Source organism: Pseudophryne corroboree, chromosome 8 (assembly GCF_028390025.1).
Source record: "Pseudophryne corroboree isolate aPseCor3 chromosome 8, aPseCor3.hap2, whole genome shotgun sequence".
In the NCBI taxonomy this organism is placed as follows: domain Eukaryota; kingdom Metazoa; phylum Chordata; class Amphibia; order Anura; family Myobatrachidae; genus Pseudophryne; species Pseudophryne corroboree.
The window spans coordinates 397,514,085-397,539,205 of NC_086451.1; the positions used below are offsets into that span (position 1 = coordinate 397,514,085).

The 25,121-nt window shown below is 43.3% G+C and overlaps 2 protein-coding genes across 3 annotated transcripts in view; one reads left to right on the top strand and one right to left on the bottom strand.

Annotated features, from left to right (window-relative positions):
- The window catches only part of LOC134949274 (cytochrome P450 2G1-like), a 61,860-nt gene extending 53,936 nt beyond the window's left edge, over positions 1-7,924 (top strand). Inside the window, exon 9 of the mRNA XM_063937769.1 lies at positions 7,401-7,924. Within this exon, the coding sequence (XP_063793839.1) occupies positions 7,401-7,582 (182 nt within the window). The 3' untranslated portion in view covers positions 7,583-7,924. The remainder of the gene's footprint in view (positions 1-7,400) is intronic.
- Positions 7,925-14,314: 6,390 nt separating this feature from the next.
- LOC134949275 (cytochrome P450 2G1-like) overlaps positions 14,315-25,121 on the bottom strand; it is a 58,799-nt gene continuing 47,992 nt past the window's right edge. For both annotated transcript variants that reach the window (XM_063937771.1, XM_063937770.1), the window contains 3 exons: positions 22,305-22,492; positions 19,305-19,446; positions 14,315-14,524 (listed from right to left, as the gene is read on the bottom strand). In XM_063937771.1, the coding sequence (XP_063793841.1) occupies positions 14,337-14,524; positions 19,305-19,446; positions 22,305-22,492 (518 nt within the window). In that variant the 3' untranslated portion in view covers positions 14,315-14,336. The remainder of the gene's footprint in view (positions 14,525-19,304; positions 19,447-22,304; positions 22,493-25,121) is intronic.

Here is a 25,121-nt window from a genome sequence, read left to right on the forward strand (position 1 = left end):
AATTATATATTCAGTGTGTCCTTCTTCTTTGGAATTCCTGCTTCAAGATATCCGTGCACCATTCCAGCCAGTCCTGCACCTTGTCTCAGTAATCCTGCACCTGTCCAGTTTTGCAAATAGCAGTCTACTCACTCAGACCTTTCTGCAAGTTCATCTCCATTCAGTTCCTGCAATTCTGTATCCAGACTCCAAACAAATTCCCGTGAATCCTGCCAAATTCCAGCACTGCTATCCAGAACGTACAGCCTACAGCTCTCATCAAACCTCTGCCATTAACCCTGCTGTGTCAGTCACTCTGCAATTAACCCCTACCTTACCAGCTGCATTTCTCCAGGTAAATTATCCTGTTAATACCTTGTGGACTTTCTGCGCAGATACCAGGTGACGCAGGCAGGGGGCCGTGACCTGCACATCAGGGGCAGCGAAGCCCAAATCCCCTTTCGGGGTTCCCTGGTGAACACCCCCCAGTATGTTAGACTCCGCGCCTCTGCTCTGGGTCGCGCCAACCACCTGGTATCTGCTTCCAGAATACAGGTGCTTCCTAACAATATAACAACAGTTGATTCACCGGTGGGGCTGTCCACAGATAGACCTGATGGCTTATTGTCTCAGAACGAGGGATCCACAGGCTGTAGCAGTGGATGCGCTGATGACGCCTTGTGTACCTGTTCCCTCCTCTACTGCTAATCTCCCAAGGGTTCTAAAAAGACTAAGAAGTGAAAGTGTTCCAGCAATTCTAATTGCCCTGGACTGGCCTCGACGGGCATGGTATTCGGACCTCCTAACCATGGCTCTGGAGGATCCCTGGCCTCTACCACTCCAACAGGATCTTCTTCAACAAGGTCCATTCATCTATCCAGACTTACAGTGGCTTCGTTTGACGGCTTGGAAGTTGAGAGGGAGATTCTACCAAGAAAAGGTCTTCCCTCCTGGGTTATATGACAATGGTCCAAGCCAGGAAGATGGTGATGTCAAAATATTATCATTGTATCTGGAAAAAGTATGTTTCCTGGTGTGAAAGTAGAAAGTGTTGCCTGTGAAATTTTGAATCTGTCGTTTTCTACTTTTCCTGCAAACAGGAGTGGATATGGGCCTACGTTTAGGCTCCATCAAAGTCCAGATTTCGGCGCTCTCTATTTTCTTCCAGAAACAACTTGCCATGTTGCCAGAAGTACAGACTTTCCTAAAAGGAGTTCTTCATGTGCAACCGCCCTTCGTGCCTTCCACGGCTCCGTGGGATCTCAATATGGTTCTCTCCTTTCTTCAATCGGACTGGTTTGAACCCTTACATAGGGTGGAGTTGAAATTTCTCACCTGGAAAACGGTGCTGCTTTTAGCATTGGCATCTGCTAGATGTGTCTCTGAATTGGGGGCCTTATCCTGTTAGAGCCCTTATTTGGTTTTTCATGAAGACAGGGCAGAACTCAGGACCCATCTTCAGTTTTTGCCAAAAGTGGTTTCAGCTTTTCATGTCAATCAACCCATTGTGGTTCTGGTGAGGTCTGACGCTTCCATTGGGCCAGAGTCCTTGTGTTGTGAGGGCTCTGAAGATTTATGTCAAAAGGACGGCTCGTCATCAGAAATCTGACTTGCTGTTTGTCCTTCATGATGCCACCAAGATTGGTCGTCCGGCATACAAGCAATCCATTGCTCATTGGCTCAGGTTGACCATTCCACAGGCCTATATTTTGGCTGCTCTGCCTTTGCTGACGTCTATTCAGGCCCACTCGACAAGATCTGTGGTCTCTTCCTGGGCAACTGCCAGGGGTGTCTCGGCATTACAGTTGTGTTGAGCTGCTACTTGGTCTGGTTTGAACACTTTTGTGAAATTCTGTCGGTTCGACACTTTGGCCAAGGATGACCTTCAGTTTGGTCAGGCGGTTTTACAGGGGTCTCAGCACTCTCCCACTCGTTTGGGAGCTTTAGGACTTCCCCATGGTACTAAAGTACAGATCCCCAGTATCCAATAGGAAGTTAGAGAAAATAGGAATTTAATACCTACCGATAATTCCTTTTCTCGTAGTTCATAGTGGATACTGGGCCTCAGTGCTTCGATTCCTGCTTTCCTGAGTAAGTTTTGGATGGTCCGCCATTGTGGTCCAGTTATATTGTTGGGATACTGTAGCTGTGCTATCCTGGTTGTGTTGGTGTTGCTGTCCTCAATTCTAGTTAGCACCCTCCTTTTGGTTATGGTTGTGTGTTGGCTTGTTGCCTCACCGCTGTTGTATTATTCCTTCTCTCGTGGTATGTCCGTCTCCTCGGGCACAGTTTTCCTAGACTGAGTCTGGTAGGAGGGGCATAGGGGGAAGAGCCAGCACACACATACTGTACACACACTAAAGGTTTTAAAGTGCCAGGCTCCAGTGGACCTGATCTATACCCCATGGTACTAAAGTACAGATTCCCAGTATCCACTACGTACTACAAGAAAAGGAATTACTGGTAGGTAATAAATTCCTATTTTTTTTAAACACAGCCTGTAACATGTCAGATAGGAGCTGATGAATTAGTATTTAATTTCTCTCTACTTTATAACTCCAAGACTTAGTACATCTGCCCTCTTGTGAGATGAAGCATTATGTACTAAATTATTACTTGAGTAGGCACGTAGGTCTCCAAATGGGTGTTTTACTGTTTATGTGATAACACTACCATTTGGTTCATTCTTCTTTGCTATGAGTGGAACATAGGGCCTGGTTTAGAGATATTAATATGAGGAACTATAAGGTTACATATACAGTTTTCATATTGAAATGTGTATTTATTCCAATTAAATATAATCTTAAAATATATTTTTCATTTCTACTGGGATAATGGGCTTCATATTTGCTGGTCTATCTTTGTTTAAATAAAAAAAAGAACAGTATGTTTTGCTTACTATTGGCTTATACAAAAATACAATTAGACCATAAGTTCTCAAACTCTATCCTCAGGACCCCACACAACGTGACAGCGGGTGATACACAGTGCACCTGCTGGTGACCTGAAAAACGTGAACTGTTTGAGGTCCTCATAGGCAAACGCGGGGGGAGGGGAGGTTCCTGTTGCAGGGAAACCCCCCTCCTCTTGGCAAGTGACTCAAATTATAACAACAATAGCAATAGTATATAATATGATTACGCTATGCATCATGCAGTGTAAGGGACAGAGCAGAGCTGCAGCACATGCTCAGTGGTAGCAGCTTCTTCTACCAAGTTTGCTGTGTGTGTGTGTGGGCCTGACTCCTCAATCAGTGCACTGTACCAGAGGGTAGCTGCAAGGAAGAATAGTGGGGATGGCGGTAGTAAACGAAATGGGGGAGAAGTTGGGGGGAGGGTAAGAGCAGGCGGTAAGGTTACTAACATGGGTAATAAAAGAGATTTTACCAAAGCACTAACCAATGACGATTACAGGTCATCATTGCTACATAAGGTGAAAGATGTCCCTAACGCAAGGGAAAATACTTATCTTAGTTGTATGTATGTAAACGCCAGAAGCATTACTGGTAAAAAGGGTGAACTAGAAATACTTGCAGCAAGCAAACAGTATGATATTATAGGCATTACTGAAACTTGGTGGGATGAATCTCATGATTGGACAGTCAATCTAGAGGGCTATACAATGTTTAGGAGAGACAGACTAAATAAAAAGGGTGGAGGGGTGTGTCTTTACGTAAAGCCTTTTTTAAAACCTGATATACGGGAAGATATTCAGGAGGGGACTGTAGACACTGTCGAGACATTATGGGTAGAAATTGCATGCGGGGAAAAAGGAATAAAAAAGTATTGGATGTATGCTACAGGCCGCCTGGTATCAACGCATCTGATGATGAATTGTTACTAAAGCAAATTGAAAGAGCAGCAGGAGTAGGAGACATAGTAGTGATGGGAGACTTTAACTATCCAGAGATAAACTGGAAAAATGATTCATGTGATACTGTTAGGGGCAATATGATTTTAAACACACTTAATGATAACTACTTAGTTCAACTAATTGAGGAACCAACTAGGGGGGTCATTCCGAGTTGTTCGCTCGGTAAAAATCTTCGCATCGCAGCGATTTTCCGCTTAATGCGCATGCGCAATGTCCGCACTGCGACTGCGCCAAGTAAATTTGCTATGCACTTAGGAATTTTACTCACGGCATTTTCATTGTTCTGGCGATCGTAATGTGATTGACAGGAAATGGGTGTTACTGGGCGGAAACAGGCCGTTTTATGGGCGTGTGGGGAAAAAACGCTACCGTTTCCGGAAAAAACGCAGGAGTGGCTGGAGAAACGGGGGAGTGTCTGGGCGAACGCTGGGTGTGTTTGTGACGTCAAACCAGGAACGACAAGCAGTGAAATGATCGCAGATGCCGAGTAAGTCTGAAGCTACTCAGAAACTGCTACGAGGTGTGTAATCGCAATATTGCGAATACATCGTTCGCAATTTTAAGATGCTAAGATTCACTCCCAGTAGGCGGCGGCTTAGCATGAGCAAATCTGCTAAAATTCACTTGCGAGCGAACAACTCGGAATGACCCCCTAGGTACAATGCAATCTTAGACCTGGTATTAACAAACAATGGGGATTTAGTATCAGGTATTATAGTAGGGGAACCCATAGGAAACAGCGACCACAATATGGTCACATTCAATATCAGTTTCCATAAACAGCCCTATACTGGCTCAATTAGGACTCTAAACTTTAGCAAAGCAAATTTTGATAAGATGAGGGTATTTTTCAGGGATATTGAATGGGAAGGTTTGTTTTTAGGAAAAAATACTACAGAGAAATGGGAGGTACTAAAATTCCTGCTAGCTAAAAATACACTCAAATTTATTCCTATGAGCAGCAAAAAAAGGAATAAAATCCATAAACCGATGTGGCTTAACAAAAAGATTAAGGAACTTATGGGCAAAAAAAGGCGAGCATTTAAAAAATACAAATCTGACGGGGAAGCAGAGTCATTTCAGCACTATAAGGAATGTAACAAAATAAGCAAAAAGGAAATAAGAGCGGCTAAAGTAGAAACTGAAAAACTAGTAGCAAAGGAAAGCAAAGCGAATCCCCAAAAATTCTTTAAATACATTAATAGCAAGAGATTAAAGAAGGAGAGTATAGGCCCTTTAAAAGACAAGTTGGGAGTCTTAAGCAAAAATGATAATGACATAGCGCACACACTAAATTAGTTTTTTTCAACAGTATTTACTAGAGAGGACCCAATTCATGGACTAACATATAATCTCAATAATGAGAATATCCCACTGATAGGTACTTATTTAAGCGAGGAAGTAGTCTGTGACCGATTAAAACATTTAAAGATTAATAAGTCACCAGGTCCCGATGGTATTCACCCAAGGGTTCTAATGGAGCTTCATTCTGAACTTGCAAAGCCGCTATTTTTGATCTTTAAGGATTCAGTAATATCAGGTATGGTTCCCAAAGACTGGCGTATAGCGGAAGTAGTGCCTATATTCAAAAAGGGAAGTAAAGCTGAACCAGGTAATTATAGACCAGTTAGTTTTACATCTATACTGGGGAAAGTATTGGAAGGTATTCTAAGAGATAGTACTCAGAAGTTCCTTGAAGTCAATAAGGTCATTAAAAGGAATCAACATGGGTTTATGAAGGACAGATCCTGTCAAACCAACTTACTTGGCTTTTATGAAACAGTAAGCGCAAACCTAGATCAGGGTAAAGAGGTGGATGTAATCTTTTTAGATTTTGCCAAAGCGTTCAATACTGTACCACACATGAGACTTATCTACAAGCTACAAGAATCAGGGCTAGGAAGCACAATATGCACTTGGGTCAAAAACTGTTTAGATAATAGGGAGCAGCGCGTTGTGGTTAATGGATCTTTTTCAACTTGGACTGAAGTGCTAAGTGGAGTGCCGCAAGGCTCAGTATTAGGACCGCTATTGTTCAATATTTTCATTAACGACCTAACAGAAGGTCTAGAGAGCATGGTGTCAATTTTTGCAGATGATACCAAATTGTGTAAAGTTATGCTGAGTCGCTTCAGAATGACTTAGTTAAATTAGAAGCTTGGGCAGCGAAATGGAGAATGTGCTTCAATACAGACAAGTGTAAGGTAATGCACTGTGGTAACAAGAACAAAAATAACACCTACCTACTAAATGGGGTAAAATTAGGGGATTCTGTATTGGAAAAGCACTTAGGTGTCCTCATAGATAGCAAACTAAGCAGTAGTACCCAAAGTAGGACTGCAGCAAAGAAGGCTAATAAGATATTAGCATGCATAAAATGGGGAATTGATGCTAGGGACGAGAGTACTATACTCCCGCTCTATAAATCACTTGTGAGGCCACACCTTGAATACTGTGTACAATTCTGGGCACCTTACTACAAAAAGGATATCCTGGAGCTAGAAAAGGTTCAAAGGCGGGCGATCAAACTAATTAAGGGTATGGAGACACTGGAATACGAGGAAAGGCTTGCAAGACTAGGCATGTTTACACTGGAAAAGAGGAGATTAAGAGGGGACATGATCAACATTTACAAATATATGAGGGGACAATATACACATCTTGCGCAGGACCTGTTTTTGGTTAGATCAACACAGAGAACTCGTGGACACTCGCTCAGGTTAGAGGAGAGGAGATTCCACACAATACGGCGTAAAGGTTTTTTTTTATGGTAAGGACGATACGTGTTTGGAATTCCCTGCCTGAGGGAGTTGTAATGGCCAATTCAGTAAACACCTTTAAGAATGGGTTAGATAAATTCCTAATGGATAAGGATATCCAGGATTACGGGGCATAGTCACGCACTATGGTTATTATAAAAAAGAGGGGTTAATCGGAACGGCAGTCAGCAACTTCAGTCAAATTTTTATACAAAATAATCGTGCATAGGAGACCACAAATAGGTTGAACCCGATGGACAAATTTTTTTTTTCAACCTTAGATACTATGTTACTATGTATGTTAATATGTTACTTGGAGCATTCCCATGAGGTGGGAGAATGTGTGCATAGAAAGTGCATTTTTGTTGCCTACTGGTTCTATTATGTTTGTGTATGTAATTATTTATTATGGAATGTTTAACTTTTTACTGACCACTTATTTTAATTATATTATTTACATATGTTTGATACAGCCTATACTATAGACCATCTATAGTGTTATATATTAATACTGTATTCCATACAGTATCCAGTGTATAAAAATACCAATGTTTACATTAATGTCCAGGGTTGTGTTCTTCTGCCGCTCCCCCAGACTCTCGGAGAGTAGGAGATTGTGGACTGCATTTGGAAACCCCCCTCTAGAAATCCTGCGGTTGCCACTGGTCCTGAGGACCGAGTTTGAGGACCACTGTGCTAGAAAAATGTCAATGTCATATGATAAAATAAATTTTAAAAAGTTGGTGCAGAAATTGTTTAAAGGTAATAAAATCTTTATTTTCTTCATAGGGAAGAGGATGTGTCTTGGGGAAGGTTTGGCTCGCACAGAACTCTTCCTGTTCCTCACCTCCATTCTACAGAACTTTGTGCTGACATCACAGACACAATTCACTGAGTCTGATATCTACCCCAGAATGACTGGCTTTGCCAATGTTCCAATACCTTATCACATGGCATTTGTGTCACGCTGACTGTACTGTATCAATATTTATGCGTATGCAGAAACATAATTTAGCCAGCACGTCATTCTTCACATTATTAGTAATAAATTAATGATTAAAAACTTTTTATGCGAAGTAACTCATTTTGTAATTAGCAATATTTAACTTCTTGGCTTGCTGTAGCCCTTTAAAAGGGGTGGGGGCAGGATTGCACACCCTAATTTTAAACATTAGAGATGCTACTGTAGCCCTAATTATTGAGAAATTCATTGTATATTTAGTCCCTGACAAGATGTAACTTACACTATTTATTTTGCTTTGTATTTGTAACCAATATTAATAAAAGTAAATTTTTAAATGTTTAAAAAAAAATATTCTTCATTTATTATTGTCTTTTTTCTTTAAGTGTGCCCCCACTCAGAGCCCTTTTTTCTTATCTCTCAGTGTGCATACTATGTATATTTTGGGTAGCACCACTTACGGACCATAGGGCTATGCCTATGACTGAGAATATTTTTGGTAGCATTGTTGGCCTTCATTTTCGGGATTTGATACACAATATTTATAATCAGTTAGATTAGAGACTAACATATATTTATTATTTCTCATGTTATTTTGGCAGTTTGAATTTGTAAGGTATACCTAAAGGTAGGTACACACTGATAGATATATCTGCAGATATGTCTATAGGCGGATTGGGCAGTGTGTTGTGCATACACACTGACCAATCCATTCTGACTGACGTTACCAGCTGGGCGGGCATTTACATGCGCTCACCCGTTGAGCCACCAATCACCGCTGACTTGTCCAGGAAGTATATGGGCAGTCGACTGATCACCCATACACACTGAACGATGCACGATGACACACAGAAAGATGCACGATGACACACAGAAGGATGTGTTATCGTGTGTTGTGCAGGCCCGATGCAATATGTCTGTGAACAATGGTCTTCATAGACAAATCGTTTGTACACACTGGCCGATGGACCAGCTATATATATCGCTGGTCAATAGAACGGCCTATATATCTGTTAGTGTGTAAGCACCTTTGTTGTTGTTGTTTTTTTACACTATAAAATAATATTTTACCTACAGTGAAGTTTGCTGCACCCAAAGTGCATGCTTCAGGTACATTTAGGACTGCATTTAGTATGCAAGATACATTTAACATTGAAATGGTAACTCTTGCTGGATCCTCCAGGTGGTTTATGCAGTTTACTTGACTGAAATTAAAATGTTATGTTTTATGTTTTTATGATTGCATACTGTAGTGTTTCTCAACCATTAGAAAATACTGTAAATTTACAAACATACAATCTCAGCCAATATATTCACAATATGCCAGAATGCAGCTTACTGGTTTCAGATAGTTGCTGATCCTTCCTTTTTCTGTGGTGGTGTATACTGTGCAATGGCTCTCCCCTGCATTGGTCTGTGGCAGCTGTATTGGCATCCCATATGGCAGCACTGGTGCATAGGTGCCCATATCCTGGATAGCCATATCATGTCTTAACTTGGCATCCTAGGTCAGCTGAGTAGCACCAACCAAGCATGGAACTGCACTTTTGACATTGGCTATAAAATGGCTCCAGAAACTCCCTCTTTGTCTGGACTTCTAACCCTCTGTGGCCAGTAGGTAAAGAACTGATGGTTCCTGCATTGTCTAAAAGCTCCAGTAGGTCCTACGTTTTGTCCTGGAATCTTCTTGCTGGATTTCCCAGTGTCTCTGGTGCAGCATTTAGCTTCTGTCTTCTGGTTATTCGCAGAGCTCCAGAAGTTCCTCTGACTTCTCTGATATTCCCTTGCTGGTTATTACTTGTGTCTCAGGTGCTGTCTTTCATTCCACCACACTGCTCCTGTGGTCCTTCATCAATACCTGCTCCTGCAGAATCACCTGTGCAGGAACCTCATTACACTTTTCATCAGTATTCCTCCTATTAAAGTGAATCGTCTATCAACTCCTGCAGTGTTTGCTGTGCTCCTACTTCTCATCACTAAGGACTCCCATGCTCCTGTGTTCACTTACTGTTAGCATCCTGCCTCACTGCCGTCAGTTGACTCACTGTACTACTAATCCTGAAAGTTACTTCTCTACTACCTTCAGTTACTGCCTCAGTTTACAAGTGATCTTAGTGCCCTCACCAATCACATCCTGTGCTAGTCTGCAGGGCTGTGACCTGTGAGATCTATGTCGCAAACTCTATCCCACCTATCAGTGGTTCCTGGTGATCCATGCTTGGTTGTGGACTCCCACTCTGCATCATATCTTGTGCATGTGAACTGGACAGGACTGGAGGACAGTAAAGGCCCATACACACGGTGAGATTCGGGCTATGCCCGATTCTCACTTTGCGACAGGGGCTAGGTCGGCATCGCAAGCACATAATGAGTGTGCTTGCGATACTGACCTATGTGTGACTTTGGCTGTCAATTTTGACTATCTCTTCTATAGAGATAGTCAAAATTGACTTGCCTGCACAGTCTGCCTAGCCTTGCGATGCCGACCACGCAGGACCGCGCATCGGCATCAAATCACTTTCTCCTTGCGATCTGCACTAACTTTTCTTACGATTTTGACTATATAGTCAAAATCGTAAGAAAATATCTCACCGTGTGTACAATTGAATTAGAATTGAAACACAGGTTAACTGATAGGACATGTACAAACATAAGCAGGGCTTTGGGACAGATAATTTGACAATAAAAGAAGACAGGCTTACATGTCAGAGACATGGATAGAGTTACCAGACAGAGACACAAACAAGGTCAGGAACACTGACAGAGCTAGAAGATAGGCTTACGAGTCAGAGAGACACACTGACAGGACAGACAGAGACATAATCAGGACTGAGGGACAGTCACACTGACAGCTAGAAGACAGGCTCACAGGTAAGAAATCCACCCTGACAGTGATCACTCACTTTCTTCTGCAGCTCGGTATCTACAGACGTGGGATGGGAATCGCTGATGAAACACTGGAATTATTGTTTTGCTTCCAATTGTCAATGTTGTCATTGATCACAAGTTTGAAATAATTACTTGTCAATATCATTCTTATTATTCAGATTTGTTTTGCTTTATGAAGGTTCTTCACAAACGCTGTATTCAATGTACAGTAACTGTAAGTGGTTTCAGACCATCTTCTGCTCACTACCCACCTATGCGTGGTTCATGCTTTGTTGTCTACAGTTGCAATTGGTACCTTTGCATCCTCTCAGTTGGCCAATATACTGTATGTTAGTTTATAGCCATGATTATGTTGTACTTTAATTTCTTCAGTTACATATTGTGGGCTAGATGCATCATCGCTTGGAAAGTGATAAAATGGAGAGGGAAAAAGTACCAGCCAATCAGATCCTGACATTTTTCAAACACAGCCTGTGACATGGCAGTTAGGAGCTGATTGGCTGGTACTTTTTCACTCACCATTTTATCACTTTCCGAGCGATGATGCATCTAACCCGTAGTCTGTTACAGGACTTTTTGTTTTTTTTCTAGCGATAACAAAGCCTATTTGGTCTTGAGTTTTTATGCCCTTTTAGTTTTCTTGCACAGGAAGGTTTTAGCACAAGTTCTGTATTCTGCAGTTAATGATGAGTGTAAACTCCTGACATTCTTGTCTGCAGTTCTTCTATGACAGCAGGAGCGCTGCTGCTTAGGTGCATGACCACTAATAGATAAGCTTGTTACATTGATTTATTTCGTTTTTAATCCTTTTTTGTGTATACTATAAAACTAAAATAAAGCACTGAATAGATAACCTGTTTATTTATGGAATTAATGGAAATGTAATTTATGTAATTTCATTTTTTAGAATTTTTGCTGCTACATATTACTGGTTTTGTATGTTTTCTTTCCTTTAAAGGAGCTAACACCACCCCCCATCATATATTAGGAATGGGAATCGACCAAAGAAATATCAACCAATGTTTGAGTGGCATGTTTGTTTATGGACTGTGGTTCAAAGAAAAAAAAAAAAAAGAGAAACATCACTGTTGTCATTCACTGTTCCAACCTTGCTACAGACTATCTTTAGGGAAATTCCCCCCACCCAACCTCAAACCGCGTGTGTCATACATCCTGGTGACAAAGAGTGAGGACATGGTTAGTCTGTTGCTTTCTGAACATGTCCCACCCTCACTCTTCTGCTGATAGCCATCTGTGGTGCCTCAAGCTCTTCATATGTAGGTATACAATCATTTTCAGCATCCAGGAGAGGAAGGAGGTGTTCTTGGCAGCAGAAAACACCCCCTAATGACTCCACTGTAGATATAATATGTTTGTCCCCATTGGGGATCTAGCATGCGGTTAAAACCCAGTGATTATGTCATTTATCATGCAGCTGATTGGCCACTAATATAGGCGTGCCCAGCACATTTTATTGGTGGGTGCACTGTAGGAGGGGTGTGTCTAGCACCACCTACTGGGAGTGTCTAGCACCGCCTGTCTGGCATGTCTAGCTCTGTCTATTGGCATTCCTTTCCATTCCATATCCACTTTACCTATATGGTGGTTTCTCACAATGAGAAACCTCTGAAGACATATCCTTCCTGGGCAAACAGCGTCTTCTTTTGGTATTTACTATTATTGTAGGATATCACATGGTCTGGAAGATACCTGTTTGTGTAGGAATATAACTAATGTCATCACCATACAACAGAGGTTTATCTAAACTTGTGTCACCTCCTGCCCTCTGTGTCTCTCAACCTCACCATCATCCCCTCCCTGCATCTCTCAGTCACACCATCACCTTCCTGTTTCTCTCAGCCACACCATCATCTTCTGCCTACATTTCTCAGCCACATCATCTTTCCCCTGCTTCTCAGTCACACCATCTCCTCCCGGTCCTCTCAGCCACAGTAGCATCTCACCTGCATCTCTCAACCACACCATCTACTACCTGCTTCTCTCAGCCACACCATCATCTCCAGCCTGTGTCGTCTCTCAGCCGCACCATCATCTCCTCCATGAGTTGTATCTCTCATCATACCATCATCTCCTCTGAGTCATCCCTCAGTCACACCATCATCTCCCTGTATCATCACTCAGCAACACCATCTCCCCCCTGCATCTCTCAGCTACACCATTATATCTTCCCTGTGTCATCTCCATCCACACCATCATCTCCTGCCTTGAGTCTCTCTGCCTCCCATCTCCCACTGTGCATCTCAGCCTACCACCTCTGTTTCTCTCATCCTGCCCCCTTCAATATTTGACTTTCAGGCTCCCCCTTTACTCTGTGCTTCTCAGCCACTCACCCTTCACTCTGTCTCTCAGCCTACCACCTCTGTGTCTCTAAGCCTGCCCCTTCAATCTTTGACTTTCAGCCTCCCCCTCTACCCTAGGCTTCTCAGCCACTCACTCTTCACTCTTTGTCTCTCAGCCTCCCACCTCTGTTTCTTTCAGCCTTCCCCTTCTGTCTGTGCCTTTCAGCCTCTCACCTTCACTCTGTGCTTCTCAGCTTCCCACCCTTTACTTTGTGCCTCTGTGCCTCCTTTCTCTGTCTCTCAGCCTTACCCTCTTCACTCTTTGCCTGTCAGTCTCCACCTTCACTTTGTGCCTCTCAGCCACCCACCCTTCACTCTGTGTCTCACAGCCTGGAATCAGCACAGGAATGAGCAGCATGCTTGGTGATCACTGCAGCAGGACTGCTGCAGGCATGTCTGAGGGGGGTATCTGTGCGCACCAGGCACCCCCCTGTGCTCGTGCCTATGGTCACTAATTTGATCCACATCACCATTTGCTAAGTCCAAAATCATGGGGGTCAATCTGAGTTGATCGCTAGCAGGAAATGTTCGCTGTGCAGCTATGATGAAAAAAATCGGCACTTCTGCGCATGCGTATGCGGCACAATGCGCACACATAGCCGATGTAGTTTCACACAAGGTCTAACGAAGCTTTTCAGTCGCACTGCTGGCCGCAGAGTGACAGGAAGAGGGCGTTTATGGGTGTCAACTGACCATTTTCAGGGAGTGTTCGAAAAATGCAGGCGTGCCAGGAAAAATGCAGGCGTGGCTGGGCGAACGCAGGTCGTGTTCGTGACATCAAAACAGGAACTGAACAGTCTGAAGTCATCGCAAGCGCTGAGTAGGTCTGAAGCAACTCTGAAACTGCACAAAATTATTTTGTAGCCGCTCTGCGATCCTTTCATTTGCACTTCTGCTAAGCTAAAATACACTCCCAGTGGGAGTCGGCTTAGCGTTTGCACGGCTGCTAAAAACTGCTAGCGAGCGATCAACTCGGAGTGACCACCCATGTGCAATCACGTAACAAAAAAGTATGTAGACATTGCACTGTATACCTAAGGATTTATTGCATTTTATTCTGTCATTCTTAAAGGAAATCCTCACTAATTACAATGCTGCAGCATATAGAGCTGTAAATTGTAATCACAATTCACTTACTTAAAACAGCACATTTGATTTCTGTTTAAATGCACACATTATGCAGTATTTTAATTTATATCTTGATTAGGGTTGGGTAGGGGATCCCGGAGGTCGGAATCCCGTCAGTCAAAATACAGACGCTGGAATCCCGTCCGTCAGAGTGCCAGCAGGGGTGCGAGCGGAAAGAAGCCCCTTTCTGGCTCAGCGGCTCACTTCGCTCATCACAGGTTCTGTTCCCACTCCATGGGTGTGGTGGACACCCAGGAGTGGGAAAAGCTGTGGAGGCGCTGCCGGCATTCTGGTGATTGGGATTCCGCCGTCTGTATTTTGACCGTCAGGATTCCGACCACCCGGATTCCAACTACATCCCCTTGATTATACTTGTTTGTCTTTGAGTTATACTACACGTGGTTTAAATGTCATCTCATAATTAATGGGAACATTTGCAAAGCCGGTCATTCGAGGGGCAATATCATTTTCTGTGAATTGAGTCTCTGAAGTTAGTGTATAATTCTGTAGGATGGTGGTGAGGAAAAGAAACAGCTCCATGAGGGCCAAACCTTCTCCAAGGCAAATCCGTTTACCTAAAATATAAAGAACAAACATTTTATTTACTAACAAGAATGACTGTAAAGTGAAAGCATAACGTGCAGTCATTGCAGCAGTTGTGTTACCTCACATACTGTAACTAGTACACTAAGATTATATCATCATACATACCTTCCAACTGTCCCCATTTTCACGGGACAGTCCCGTTTTTTGGGGACTGACCGGCTGTCCCACCATTGGGCAGCAGTGTCCGGCTTAGCAGAGCAGCGGAGAATAGACGCACAGCTTCTATTCAGTGGAGACAGGATGACTGGGGGCATGCCAGCAGCTCGCAGAGCGCTGGGCATGCCCCCTTCAGTGATGGCAAATGGGCGGGCGTGACTCGTGATCGCGGAAGTGCTGTGAGACCACACCCCCATCATATAGGCCACTCCCCTTTTTTGGACGCTATGCGCGCGTGGGAGTCCCTCTTCCAGCACTGAAAATGATGGGGGTTTGATCATATCTGTGTAATATGCAGAATGAATGCAGTTTGAATTATAGTTGTTTTACAGTTACCCTGCACTCCAGGTGCAGATTTGCCATAGAGAGCTCACCAGGAAGATTCCTGTTAGGGTGACGTGTCTGTGGGACCTGATTTGTGCATTGTCATATGGCCCCACTTCCCCCACATGACAGGCAGCCCACCGCACTCAAGGCCTCATTCAGGTTGGATTGCAGTGTGCGATCCAACCACAAAAACTACGAAAAAGATGCAGGTGCATTTTCTGCATGGGGAACAACAGAAAATGTGATCGTCTCTGCCTGTCAATCAGACAGACGCGGTCGTGGGACGGGGGAAGGGGCAAAGCTTAATTTCCATGGTGGAGATGGAGCGTTGCGGAGGTGGCGATGGAGGGACGGGGCTGGCGTTTGGGAAACGGGGGGCGTGGAGTGGGCATTATCAGAAACATGGCGGCAGGCCTGCTGGAGGAATCTATAATTTCTGTTATGAAGCAGAAATTGTGATGCGATCGCAGTTTCTGCTTTATCAAGGTGTGGAGGCGGCGGGTCGCATGCTGGGCACCCTTGCCCTGTGATGTGCAGCTCCAGCATGCGATCAGAAGGATCCTGCCCCCCTCAACAGGCTCCACCCCCTCATCAGACTGTAACCCCATTATGTCTCCTTCCATAAAATTTGTGGGCTTGTTTTCCATCCCATTCTGCCCCTGCTCCACCCTATTCATAATGCAAAAAATGTAACAAATGTATGTATCTACTATGACTGACATGGCTTTTAAAGTTAATGCTCCACAGTCTCTCTGAGAGATGCGGTTATGTGACTGGCGGTCGGGAGACTGTGGGTCACAATACCAATGCTGGGATCCCAAACGCTGAATAGCCTGCTGGTTGGCATGCCAACCAACAGGGACTATTCCCACTCGTGGGTGTCCAGAACACCCATAGAGTGGGAATAGAACCTGTGGCAAGCACAGCAAGCCCGCAAGGAACTTCTTTGCGCTCCCCACGCCGGCCATCTTGAAGCCGGTATCCCGGCACCAGTACGGTAACCGGCGGTCTCCCAGCTGCCAGTCAAACAAACCTAACCCCTCTCTGAAATATTTAATCCTGCAAAGGTAAATAAGTACAGAAAAATTAGGTTTAGTTATTTAGTGCCCTACTATTTAGTTATTTGATATAATCTCTAACAGCCTAAATATTCCCTTATGAAAATAAAACCATCAGAGGAGGAAAATATGGGAAAAGCAAACTTTCTGGCAGTCCTTAAGGCCATGAACACGCATAGTTAATCTGGAGTTTCTATGTTTCTACTGAAAATAACATTGCTGGGGAGACCCTCTCCTCATGTGTTGGCAGAATCCCATTGGATTTGTTTTTTTGTAATCAGTGGCAGTGACTTGCGGTCAGGTCAGGTCAGGGTAGGCAGGGGCAGCAGAGCCTCACCGGTCATACTCCACTTCACTCTAGAGTTTTGAGTTGACTATAAAAATGATTGGAATAATACAAGGAAGAGGGAATTAGAAAATAGTTTTTTAAAAATAGCTCACTGAGGGCCTGATACTTGGGACGTAATGCCCATATTTGTACAGTTGAGCGATGTGTTTTGTACTGTGCCTGCATCTGAGTCACACTGCGCATGTGCCAAGACAGTTGCAGTGCTCAGCGTATGTGGGAGGTAATGGGGGATGGCTACTAAAATGCAGGCAAGTTGCAACCATTTTGTGGTGGTGTTGCAGCCTGCCACTCCGTATTTATATGCAGGTGTAAGGGTTTCGGTGGCTTAGTTGCGACAGACCGCATGGTTGCTCAGGGAACCATATGGTGCAACCAATGTGCACCCGATGCTATATCTTTGTACACAAGCAGAGTAACTGAGATGCTGCCAGTGGGTGATTCAATATAAATTCCCGCAACTGACATTAGTATATTTTTGCAGATCTGCTGTGTACAAATTCTCAATTGCAATGGTATTTGCACGCAACTCTGAATTTTGCCCTGAAATTTGTGGTCAAACCTCCGAAAATGCATTTTTAGTAGGTTTGACTGCTTACCACTTGTGCACCAAGCCCCATAATGCAGTGGGCAACGCTATCTTTAGATGGTGTTACCCTATAGAAGCCTAATGGCTTCTCTTCGTGTTTCCCCCAGAGGGAGATTTAACTGGATCACTCCCAACAGCCCCCACGGTGTGTGCAATTCGACACAGAAGGACTCCTGGGTCTTAAACATGCATCCTTCTATCACAAAGGACAGATCTTACTGGGGGAGCTGTCCTTTGAGATTGTCGTCAATCATACAGAATGAATAAATGGAGTTATGCTTGCGATGAGATGCGGGATGAATCACATTCAAAATGCGAAGCATCACGCATCCCACCCCAGATGTGAATCAGGACATATTAATATAGGTACATACCATTAATTTGTAGAATGTAACATTAATATGATGCTTTAAATGGGGAAGCGACTTTATTTATTTCCTGGTGATGCGTAATTTTGTTGCCGACAGCTTAGAATGATGGAAAGTAATCGTTGAAAATAAGGGGTCTATGTACTAAGCCTTGAATGGAGATATAGTGGACGGAGATAAAGTACCAGCCAATCAGCTCCTAACTGCCATCTTACAGCCTGGGTTTGAAAAATGACAGATAGGAGCTGTTTGGCTGGTACTTTATCTCCATCCAAGGCTTAGCAAATAGATCCTTTTGTAGCTTATATACAATACAAAATAACTATTCATGTATTACAGTATCTCTTATAGGGCCAGATGTACTAAGCTTTAAAAGTGATAAATATCACTGTGATAAAGCACCAGCCAATCGGCTCCTAACTGTCATTTTTCAAACACAGCCTGTGACATGGCAGTTAGGAGCCGATTGGCTGGTGCTTTATCACAGTGATATTTATCACTTTTCAAGCTTAGTACATCTGGCCCAGAGTATGGACTGCGTACAGAGCCGGCCCTAACCAATATGATGCCCTAGGCAAGATTTTGGCTGGTGCCCCCTAGCACCACTGCTGGTTCCGCCTCTGACCTTGCACCTCTTTCCCAGCACCATCACCCCTCACCCATAGAAGTCCTTATTTTGGTGTTTGTACCCCCTATATTTTAAATAGGAACAGTTCCCACATTTGGCGCACAGCCCAAAAAGGGGTGTGTTTTTGCTGGCAAGGGGCATGGCCACACAATAGTAACCCCAAATCCAATTACGCCACCCAGTACTGCCACTTTATTCACATTTGATTATGCGATAGTGTCCATAATTCATATTACATCCCACAGTAGTATCACTTTACCTTATAAACGTTACTCCTCACAATAGAGCCCCTTATTCACATTACATCACACTGAATTGCTCCTTATTCACATTACACCACACCCTATTGCTCTTTATTCACATTAGACGACACAGTAGTGCCCTTTCTATACGCAACGCCACATAGTAGAGCACCTTATACACATAATGCCACACATTAATAATGCATTTATACACCTAATTCCACACAGTAATGCCCCTTACACATATGAGACACCTTATTAATGTCCTTATAAACATAATGCGCCTTACACATTATGACAACCTTTATTAATGCCCTTTCACACATAATGTCCCTTACACATATGCCGCACATTATTAATGCCCTTATACACATAATGACACACATAGTGCCCCCTACACATTTGCTGCACATTAATAGTGCCCCTATACACATAATGACACACATACAGTAGTACCCTGTTACATATATGCTGCACATTATTAATGCCCTTATACACATAATGACACACATACTGCCCAATACACATATGTTGCACATTATTAATGCATTTTTACATGACACACAAAATGCTCCTTACACATATTCTGAACACTACTGCACAACCAACCCACTCACATGCGCACAGAACTCACACTGCCACTAACACTGTGACCTCTGCCTCTGCCTGGATACAGATGTGTCCTCAAATCTTGCCTCAATGCTAACGCCGGGTATACCTTTTTTTTATGAAAATGCATATTATTTGCATTGCTATGTAGCTAGGATGCACAAGCAGCTTCTGCTGATTAAAATGATATGCAGCATGCCTATATACTGTGTGAGACTGTGGCTGTATCTGCATATGAAATGCTACACACAGAATATAAGCATGCTGCATATCATTTTAATCAGCAAAAGCTGCTGATGCCCCTGGGCATATCAAATGCCCTAGGCAATTGCCTAGTTTGCCTATGCCTATGGCCGGCTCTGACTGCGTACAGGAAATTGGCCCACTTAAATGATTTATATAAATTGAAGTTACAGTATGTCTTACCTGTGGAAAATGGCATAAAAGCATCATTCTTCTTAAAACACCCAGACTCATCGAGAAAGTGTCCAGGGTTGAATTTGTCTGGTGTGGTGAACTGGCTGGGGTCTCGCAGGACGGAACACAGCAGAGGAAAGACATCAGTGCCCTGTATCCAGAAAAGAGGGATGACAAATGTAATTAGTGCTGGTAACTTGAACTGATGTAGCTGTCAAAACAAGATAGACCTAAAAATGCATATCTGATTAATCAGACACTTGGTGACAGAAAATGAACGGGAATCCTCACTCGAATATATTATTTAATTCAAATTCATCCATTAATGATCGCCACTGTCTTTTTAAATACTCTCTAAATCACAGGTTCTCAAACTCGGTCCTCAGGACCCCACACAGTGCATGTTTTTCAGGTCTCCTCACAGAATCACAAGTGAAATAATTAGCTCCACCTGTGGACCTTTTAAAATGTGTCAGTGGGTAAATAATACACCTGTGCACCTGCTGGGTTACCTGCAAAACATGCACTGTGTGGGGTCCTGAGGACCGAGTTTGAGAACCACTGCTCTAAATAAATCTGTGCTGTTTACAGCCTGAAATAAAATGTTAACAACACATGCACTTAATACACGTTTGGCCAGATCCTGCCTCAAGCAAGTACAATACATGTGCAAATACAGGATTACTAAATAATAGGCTTCTCCCGTAAGCCAGCAGAAAACAATTATAATAATTATCATCATTCAATTATTTATACAGGGAGTTTAAAAAGTCCCTCTGCGGTGAGCACAGTCTCTGGCTGCAGGTCTCCTCTAAAACAATGGGGGGCCAGAGAGGGACAACACGTTCATCACTTAATGTAATTAAAGGGGGGATGTACTAAGCAGTGAAAAGAGAGGAGAAGTGAGCCTGGGGAGAAGTTGCCCATGGCAACCAATCAGCTCCTCTGTATAATTTTACAGTATGCAAATGATAAATTTTACTTCAATGCTGATTGGTTGCAGAGGGAAACTCCTTCACTGGCTCACTTCTCGACTCTTTACACTATACCAATAAGTACAGCATGTAGCAATGTCTCTTTTGCATAATGTAAATACATGTTTAAAAACAATTATGTTGCCATATTTCATTGGGCACATTCTCTGCTGGGAGACTTGCTTAGCATACAAAGGGACTTTTTGAACTCCCTGTATATACATACTGTATGTACAATATGTTCTGCAGTGCTTTACAAATGGGAACAACAATGGTAATGAAAGAAGATGAGGGGGTGTATAATATAGTAGGTTCCGATTCGCTAGAACCTTCATGATTTCAGTGATATAGACTCTAAATGTAAAGCAACAATAAAACCGTCTCTTATCATTCAACCTTTAATACCCAGGAGTACAATTTAGAGAACGTTTTTTGATTAGTTGAAATCAGAGTCATTTCAGAGATATAACCACTAAATTCAGAGCACCAATTTGTTTTAGGGCAAGACCAGGTTTAAATTCAGCGGCTGCGGTATATTGGCAAAATCACATTGGTTTCAGAAAATCAGAACCTACAGTATTACATATAGCCCTGGTATTAAAATGAAAATGGTAAGATGACTTTGCGAAAGAGAGTGAATGGGAGGTGCAGATTTTGAGCAGTGTGTACAAATAAATTTGGGTGATATGTTTTTTGAGCAAGCAAAGAAATGTATGTTGGTGCATTTTGTTAATGTCATATGGTGTATTTTCTGTAAAGTCCAGAAAACCAATCTAGGCACTGACAGAGTGGTGAAACATGAAAATAGATTGTATGAGCAAAAATATTTTAAGGGGAAGTAACATTAAAGTTGACGGTTATATAAGTATTTTAAAGTTTTGCAGTGTCTTGAGCATTTGCAGTTCCTTGCCTATCTGGCCAGGGGGCTTTGCTGATTTCCTCCTGGCTCCATGGCCCTGCCCTCACGGTGATTGTTGGCTGATGTCACCAGTAGGTTAGGCATAAGTCAGACGGCAGTGAGAGGTGGGGCTTAAGTCCAACGCTGGTAGGGAACAGGCTGGCTTCCAGGGACTGCATTGGCTGCAGCCCCTAGAAGTCAGATTGGGCTGCCTTAATAACAGGGAAATGGCTTCCCATGGGATGTGTTCTCTCTGCTATGGATAGCTAGCTGTGAATTAGCAGGTACTGTAGTGCTTCCAATGGGAAGTCACTGCCACTGCTAGGCAGTCCCTGCAAGTGGCAGATTTCACTGGGATGGGCAGGGGGGCAGCCCATAGGTAACGTGCATGTTCTTGAGATGTTCACATGATGGCAAACTTGAATGGTAGGATTTATTGTTTGATTGGAAAAAAAGTTATAGATGTCAGATAAGTAGCTTTTGTTGAATAGTGGAGAAATTATTATTTAACTTATTGAAGTATTGAGTTTAAGGTGGTGAGAGGACAAGATGAAATGGCAGAAAGGTGGATTTATGTGTGGGGGGGATTTGAAGAGATTTAGAGGTATAGAAATGTATTAAATAGGCATTTTGTGGTTAGGAGGAGCTGAGCACAGATGAGAGATTATTACGGCAGGTATTTGTTTGGAAGTCGCCAGAGTATTGTGGTAGGAGTGATAGCTGTATTTAAGGATGCAATAAGAAGTAAGAGACTTCTCCAATGATGTTCAAATTTACATGGTTTCATTCTGTGGAATGTATGAACTGGATATCTTATGGTTTCTGTTATATTAAATTGATGCCATAACTATACTACTGTAAACTTTAAGAATAATGGGGCAGATGTATTAACCTGGAGAAGGCATAAGGAAGTGATAAACCAGTGATAAGTGCAAAGTGATAAACTCGCCAGCCAATCAGCTCCAATATGTAAATGAACAGTTAGGAGCTGATTGGCTGGGGCGTTTATCACCTTGCACTTATCACTGGTTTATCACTTCCTTATGCCTTCTCCAGGTTAATACATCTGCCCCAATATACGCAAAAACGTTTTAGGAGAAATGCTCTTTGTGCAATCTTTAGAGCGGTCCCACTTGCCTTTGGAATGGTGAATCCTCTGAATGTGGTGTCTCTGATGACCGTGTGGGGGACATTTATAGGGATAACATCACTAAACCTCTGGATCTCATGTATGACAGCGTCCATATATGGCATCTTGCTCCGGTCCTCAACGTTTGGGCTTCGGTTGTGGCCTATCACGCAATCTATTTCCTTATGCAACTTATCTAGAACAAGCGTAAACGGTAGAGTTTATGTGATCGTAGCGTGCGACTCAATCGTTACATATTTTCACTATATAATGTATTTTGTAGATCATGGTCCCTTTGATAGATTCTGAAAGTTTAGTTAACATAGCATGTTCCTGAACAGAGAGATCCCTCTTTGTATTGTACGAAGGGTCTAACAGGGGTCATACAGTGGTGTTTGGTACCCATCGGAAGAGTATTTAAATAGCAATATTCCGGTGTTGGTTTGGAGCGGATTAATCGCTCGTGCGAATAGTTATGGACATAAGAAGTTTATGTCCATTTACTATTATTTGTTCTTATTTAGTCATGCGGCGGGAAACCCAGTATCCCACCCACCTGAACAGTTGGAAGCAGTCACAGCCCACCTGTATGAATCAACCTATGACCTTTTGTTATAATGCGAAGCCGAATTCCTGTGTCCAATAAACAATGAGATTGTAGGGACCATTGAATTGTATTGTGTGTGGGGCATAAATTGTTTACAGTCTTTCCAACCAGTGAGTGGATCAGTATTAATACAGTACGTGGTTGATCTACTACTGTGTTCTGATTCATTGGAAGCATCCCTGAAGGATACGAAACAGCTCCTGTTTCATCTTTCAGACACAGGACACAAGGTTTCCAAAGACAAGTTGCAATTATGCCAAACTAGGGTAAAATATTTGGGACACTGTCTAACACAAGGACTGAGACACCTGACCGCTGATAGAATTCAAGCAATTAGAGACATGACTCTGCCACAAACCCAGCAACAGATCAGAACATTTTTAGGAATGTGTGGGTATTGCCGTAACTGGATCCCAGGGTTTTCCATTCTAGCGTTACCCTTGCAGGAGATGGTCTCCTCAAACAAACCTGATCGGATTTCGCATACAGACGAGTCTGAGACAGCATTTGAGAGACTTAAACAGTGCCTAACGCAGGCACCAGCATTAGGTATGCCAGACTATGGTAAACCCTTTGAATTATATGGAACAGAAAGTGCTGGTTGCGCGGCAGGCGTACTAACCCAAAAACACGGTGATGCCAGCAGGCCGGTAGCATATTACAGCGCTCAGCTAGATACGGTAGCGCGATCCCTCCCCACATGCTTGCGAAGCGTTGCTGCGATAGCATTGCTAGTAACGAAAAGCGAAGACGTCGTGCTAGGTCACAACCTCACAATTCATACACCACATGCAGTGTCAGCCTTGTTAAATTCTGCCCAAACCAGACACGTCTCATCAGCGCGGTTTACAAGATGGGAATTGGCACTAATGGCCCCCGTAAACATCGCCATAAGGAGATGCAGTGCATTAAATCCTGCAACATATCTCCCAGGTGTGCCTGGACAGGCACAAAGGGTGGAGGATGAGAGTGGTGGGGAAGGAGAATTTAATACAAAGGAAGACACACATGATTGTATGGAATATTTGACCCAAAATTTTACCGCAAGGCCTGACATCAGTGACAACCCACTGGAAGATGTAGAACTTACGTTCTACACGGACGGTAGTTGTCATAGACAGTCAGACTCGGGAGACTTGTGTACTGGATACGCAGTCGTAGATGACCAAGGCACCATAGAAGCGGAACCGCTAGGCCCACCTCACTCAGCCCAGGTTGCCGAACTGGTCGCCCTAACCAGAGCATGTGAATTGGCTAAAGGCAAATCAGCCAATATCTACACCGATTCTAGATACGCATTCGGGGTAGTCCATGATTTCGGAGCCCTATGGCGCCTCAGAAATTTCATGACGGCAGCTGGTACACCGGTAGCGCATGCAGCTCATATAAAAAGGCTTCTAACAGCGATACAGGAACCCGACAAAGTGGCTGTTATCAAATGTAAAGCACACACATATAGCCAAGACCCAGTATCACTTGGTAACAGCCGAGCAGACGAAGCTGCTAAATTAGCAGCTGCTACCCCCAGACAGACAGACACCACACAACTGATGGTATTTAATACCATCAACACACAGAAGTTGTGTGAGATGCAAAATTTGTGTTCCACACAGGAAAAGGCAGTCTGGAAGGCAAAAGGATATGGCCAGGAGTCCTCAGGACTCTGGACGGATGGACACGGTAAACCAGTGGCCCCCAGAGCATACCTTCCATGTTTAGCTGAGGGAGCCCACGGGCTGACTCATCTGGGCAAGGAAGGGATGTGCAAGTTGGTAAGAGCATATTGGTGTGCCCCAGGATTTTCATCTCATGCGAGTAAAAGGGCAATGTCATGCCTTACCTGTCTGAGAAAGAACATCGGAAAGGCAATACCTACAGAACCATCTCATATCCCACCTGCCGGCGGCCCTTTCCAGGTAATACAGATTGACTTCATTCAATTACCCCCTTGTCGAAATTTTAAATATGTACTTGTTTGTATAGATGTTTTCTCAAATTGGGTCGAAGCATTTCCAGCGGCCACAAATACCGCTATGTTTACTGCTAAGAAAATTGTGCAGGAATTTGTATGTAGATATGGTATCCCTAGAATTATCGAAAGTGATAGGGGTACCCATTTTACAGGTGATGTCTTTCAAGGAATGTGTAAATTGATGGGAATTGATAGCAAGCTGCACACTCCATACCGTCCACAGGCGAGTGCGAAAGTGGAAAGAGT